This window comes from Fistularia commersonii, chromosome 3 (assembly GCF_037954325.1).
Source record: "Fistularia commersonii isolate RoL2024-O1a breed Wild chromosome 3, RoL_Fcom_v1.0, whole genome shotgun sequence".
NCBI lineage: Eukaryota > Metazoa > Chordata > Actinopteri > Syngnathiformes > Fistulariidae > Fistularia > Fistularia commersonii.
The window spans coordinates 1,689,910-1,695,909 of NC_141286.1; the positions used below are offsets into that span (position 1 = coordinate 1,689,910).

General features: G+C 39.6%; 1 protein-coding gene across 1 annotated transcript in view; it reads right to left on the reverse strand.

Moving 5' to 3' along the window:
* LOC147235175 (kinase suppressor of Ras 1-like) overlaps nucleotides 1-5,126 on the reverse strand; it is a 42,752-nt gene extending 37,626 nt beyond the window's left edge. The window contains exon 1 of the mRNA XM_086177852.1: nucleotides 5,040-5,126. Coding sequence (XP_086033978.1) covers nucleotides 5,040-5,126 — 87 coding nt within the window. The remainder of the gene's footprint in view (nucleotides 1-5,039) is intronic.
* Nucleotides 5,127-6,000: the final 874 nt, after the last annotated feature.

Here is a 6,000-nt window from a genome sequence, read left to right on the forward strand (position 1 = left end):
AGAGAGAATAAGAAATGCAATAAAATATAAAGTGTCAAAGTTAAGACTATCAGGTGTTTTAAGGTCTATATATATATGTATACATATATACATATATATGTGTATACATATACATATATATGTATTTGTGTATATATATATACACACATATAGATGTACACACACACACACACATATATATATACATACAAGGTATACCACAGAAAGAGGACTATAGGACATATATATATATATATATACACATACATATATATATATACACACCCCCATAAAAGCAACACTTTGTTTGTACGGAGCATAAAGGCAAAAAAATATCGATACATGCCGTGTTAATTGACTTTAAATTTCAGAAGGGTTTTGTGGCTCCTGATGTTTTCTATACTTTGGTGAATCGTCTCCAAACGTCTCTTGGAGCGGTAAAGGTTGCAGAGCACCGGTCTATCATGTCCTATCAATGCATGGTAGTGAGATCTTTTGTTCTCATGTTGCAGGTTTTGCAGTGGGTTGTGGTTTGATCGACTGCAGCCGCCTTGCCAAGCATCCACCATTTCTTTGCTTTTATGAATATTAAAACTATTCGTGTCATTTTAGCGATCACCGTGCAGCTTTCAGCGCAGCTAGAATGAGTATTGAGGGATAATTTGTCCGTCCCTCTCGACCCTCATAACCTCCATCGCACACTTGCTTTCTGTTCTGGATGTCATTCTCTCTTTGTCTCTCGTTCTCTGTTGCTGCTGTCGTCAAGTGTTCGCTCAAGTAGGGAATGTTGGGTTCCTGTAAATAATTTTTAAGAGTTTGGTCCAAACCTGCTCTGTTTGTAAAGTGAGACAACCGAACTGTGATTTGACACTATATGAATAAAAGTCTGACTTAATTTTGCTGGATCCTGAGTTTTGTCCGAACATTTTTTCGTTCAATTTAGTGTGATGGAATTGGTCTTTTTTTATTTATTTTATTTTTATTATTATTTTATTTTTATTTTAATTATTTAAAATTTTTTATTTTTTTTATTTTTTTTTATTTAGAGACAAATCCTCATCACCCGAGGCCAGAATGTGGTGTTCCTTGTTCTAGGGCTCAACTTCTTGCACTAAACTAATGCACCACATTAAAATAAGACAAACATATGGGAGGTAAATATAGGGATGCATTCAAACAAATCAAGCGTCTTTGTGTACCGTGAAAAGCGCTATACAAATCGTATGTATTATTATTATTATTATTATTACATAATAATGAAAGAGTGATTCATGGAGTAACACACCCACCTCTTTACACCATCTCAAATGCTGTTGCCAAACAAGGTGCGGAGAGAACCTCTTTTTTCTTCTGCTTTTCCCTCTAGGGGTCACCACAGCCAATCCACCTTCTCCATCTAACCCTATTCTCTGAATCCTCCCCTCTCACACCAACTACCTTCATATCCTCACTCACTACGTCCATGAATAAACATCTAACATGTGCCGTCCCTCTGACGGACTCATTCCTGATCCATTCCTGATCCCTGCTCTCACTTCAGATCACAATGTCATCTACAAACATCATGGTCCATGGAGAGCCTGTCCATCACCACTGTAAACAAGAAGGGGCTCAGAGCTGATCCCTGATGAAGTCTCACCTCCACCTTGAGCTTCTCTGTTACCACTACAGCAACACTGTCTCACAGCTGGCATACATGTCTTGCACCGGGCTGACAGGGCTGCTAACATACTTCTCTGCCACTCTTACTAATCTCTGCTACTTTGTATTCTACAATAGTCACCTCTTCTAGCCTTCCCTCTCTTTCATTTTCTTCATTCATCAGTCCTTCAAAGTACTCTTTCCATCTTCCAGTCCCTCTTCTAGCATCTGTCAAAACATTTCCCTCTCTATCCTCAATCCCAGACCTGTTGTATATCCTTTCCATCTCTATCTCTCTGTTTTCCCAACTTCTATAAACCATTCTGTCCCTCCTTACTGTCCAACCGAGCATACAAGTCATCATAAGCTCCTTGTTTGGCCTTTGCTGCCTCTATCTTACGCTGTATCTCCCTGTACTCCTGTGTTCTCTCTCAGTGTCCCACTTCTTTCTCTGTATATACTCCTGCACTCTCTAATTCCACCAACAAGTACACCAAGTACTCTCCTACCTGTCTCCCTGATCACATCAGCTGTAGTTGTCCAGCCATCAGGAAGCTCTCCCTGACCTCCCAGAGCCTTTCTCAACTCCTTCAGCTTCCACCACTTTGTCCTCCTGATCTTTCTTGTCGTCCTCCAAACCACCATCCTGTGCTGTCTGGCTAAACTCCCACCAAACAAACTATTCTGCCATCACTGATCTCCTTCAGATTACCTTGTCTCTACAAGATGTAGTCTACCTTCGTACTCCTATCTCATAAGTTACCCTATGTGCCTGTTTTTTTTCTGTAAAAAAGTGCTCACTACAGAGAGAACAAGTGGGAGAAACCTGATGCCGAGGGTAAAAGAACTTACTATAAGAAAAATAAGGAGACAAACAGAAGTTTTGAGCAGATGTGTTGATCATATCGCCTAGCAACCAAAGGACAATCGTTTTTTGCAGTAGGTCACTGAGTCAGATAAGCAGTGTGAATAAGAAGGACTCTGGACAATTCAACTTAATATGACTCCCACTTCCCCTTATATCACCACCTGCCTTGTCATTATGCTTGTGTGTGTGTGTGTGTGTGTGTGTGTGTGTGTGTGTGTGTGTGTGTGTGTGTGTGTGTGCGCACGTGGTTGCATGTGCACCTGTTATTTTACTGGCCAAACATTCACTCTGTTCAGAAAGACGAGGAATCAAAAGAGGCTTTGCAGTTCAACTGGCAACTAATGCTACGAGAAAAAATGCTTGTTTTCATAGAGAAATAAAAAATGGGATGTTTGTGACTTTTCAGCTCAACGCAAACTGACAGTGATCATAAAAGCAACTAGTATTTTAGCCAACTTATGTTCAAAGAGTGGCTTTCAGGAGCCTAATTCAGAGCAGGCGTTGGGTGAAATGATGTCCACATGTCACATAACGCTGTTCTTAAACTTTACAGAGTTATCAATATTTAAACCTAGGAAGGTTAATATTCAGTTAACGAGCTACAATTAATAACCAATGAATATCTTTTGTTCAGAACTCAAAACTTACACATAAAATGTGTGTGATGTACTAGATGAGATACTGAATGAAAATAATAACGTCTGAAACAAAAATTGATTAAGAGTTGCTATTCCAAGTCATTTGAAGCGCTTTTTACAAATACAGAGCGGTTTCGATGGAATCCCTTTCTTAACGGCAGCGTTCATATCAGACAAAGGAAAAAAAAAAATAATAAATTCATGATAAAATGTATGGAAGCCTTTCCTTCAGTGTAGCACAACTTGTAAGACTTGTGTGCAGCTGATTCACAATTCTTTTAAAAGACCAAAACAAATGACTATTCAATAAAAAAATAGCCATCAAGTGACGCGCAATTCGAACTCAAGGTACCAAAATGATCTTTTCCAGACGTAAATATTTTCTAATTGCATCAAATGCATTCACGATAGAGTTGAAAAGCGGTTCTTCTTGCATTTTGAACGACTGAGACAATAAAAATAATGCAAACACAAACTCAATGTTCACTGACTGTGTGTGTGTGGAACCTTCACAGATCAGCGGTGAAGACAAACAGCGACACAAGGTTCAGGTTTTAAGAAAGTGAACAAAATCTCACCAATAGTTGCTCTACAATACTTTGAACCACACACACACACACACACACACACACACACACACACACACCATCAACTCAGGATACACCTGACAGGAAGAACAAATGCACTTGTGTCCAATAGCATTTCAACTCTGTGGGTTTCATAACTGCAGAAAAAAACATGTTTTTAAGTTGCGTTTTTTTTTTTTTTTTTAGAATTTTTGTAAATGAAAATAAATCATACAACTCATGTTATTATTTTCATTGATATTATTAAATATTTTACATTATTTTTTTATGTTATTTTATTATTTTTTATAAGAAAAAACGACGTCAAAAAGAGTAGCCTTTCTGGTTCTACATATAGACATGTAAACCTCAAAGAATCTGATGCTGAACAGGATTTGCAGCAATGTTTCTGAAGCAGCGAGTGCATGAAAGTGTTGCATCACAAAGGAGGAAATAGCCAGTTTTCTCAGCTGCACGAACCGATGTTGGTGGGAAAAAAAAGCCCCTGCGATGAACTGTTCTTCTGAGCAAGAGAGAAACTCAGGCCTGAGAGATCAGACTGACTCACACAGATCTAGGATGTGTCTGTTGATGTTAATACAGATACATGCAGTATTTGCATTTTGCAACTCATTCCTTGATCATTTTCTTTTAAATATGTACTCACTAATCAAATATCATTATTTGTAAAAAAAAAAAAAAAAAATCTATAAATATCTGTATTTTGTATTAAAATATCTGACCTTATCTGTAGACATTCTCTTTTTTTTACATTATCTGTAAAAAATTAATAAATCTATAAATATATGTTTTCTGTATTAAACACCTGAACTTGTCTGTAAAAAAAAAATCAATAAATATCTGTATTCTGTATTAAATATCTGAACTTATCTGTAAACATTCTCTTTTTTTTTACATTATCTGTAAAGAATAAATAAATCTATAAATATCTGTGTTCTGTATTTCATATCTGAACTTATCAGTAAACATTATCTGTAAAAAAACATTTATAAATATCTGTATTCTGTATTAAATATCTGAACTTATCTGTAAAAAAATCTAATTTTTTTTAACATTATCTGTAAAAAAAATAATGATTTGGAAGTTCGACGATCATTTCCTACTTTTTTATGAGATTTTACAGGTTTTATGATGAATCGTTAACCGTATATCTAGAGGATATAACATGCAGAAAATATACATAAATATAGAAGAAATCAGCAACAAAGGGTTGCGCTTTGAATCCAGGGCGGTTGGCGTTTGTTTTTTGTTATATTTCGTCGCCACGGATCTAAACTCCGAGTCTGCGGGAGGCCTGCGGGAGGCCTGCGGGGAAGGCGAAGGTACCTGCGGCCCGCAGGGCGGCCAGACGCGCGGCTCCGTCAGCCGGTGTCGGTCGCTCGGTGTCCGGAGCAGCCGTGCATCCTTCCACATCCCCGGCGGTTGCGAACAGACGCGTCGCTTCCTCGTAACCATTTGGTCTTGAACGCGTTTCCGTGTTTGTGTTTGCCGCGTTGCTGCGGGAACGCCGTGCGTGAGAGCCAGCGGAGGCGACCGGTCCCTGAACGCACCACGGATACGCAACACTGCACTTCCGGCTTAGTGTTTTTTTTTTTTTTTTTTTAAATGGCACCAAATCACAGGAGCGTTGTTTCATGACGCTTGAATATAAATGATATTTTTTAATTTTTTTTTATTTTTTAAATTTTCCTTTATGAAAACTGATCTGTTGTGTAGGACGAGGTGTTGGTATCCCTTGATGACAGCATACCGAAGGGACCGATGAGACTCTGTGGGGTTTCAAGTGAGCGATGGCCTCCTTCATGGATGTTTGGCTGATTGACATCTCCAGAGGGTTCAGCAGTGAATCCCAGCGTCCCAGGTTCACTCCCGAGATGCCATCAGCTCACTTGAAGGCCCACGTTGGATGTCTTCTCTACAACCACAGCTACTGGCTCCCATTTTCAGCAGCCCTGGAGAAGTTCTTGACTGCCCGTCTGTGGGCGCGTCCTTTAACTCCCATCTCCCTGAGTAGCCTCCATGTTGACGTGGCTATGAAGCCTCTGCAGCCTACTTCCACTGGACGAACCTTCGCTTTCCAGCCTTGTCGCTGAGCATCTGTGACCAGTTCAGCATATCTCAGCTTCTCCCGTTCAAAGGCCTCCTCCACTGCACCCTCCCAGGGCACCGTGAGCTCTGTGATGTAGACGAGCCTGAGAGACGACGACCACAGAACGAGGTCTGGTCAGGTTGGTGGATGCGATATCAGCTGGGAAGCAAAGTTTCTTGTCCAAGTCCGCTAGCAGCT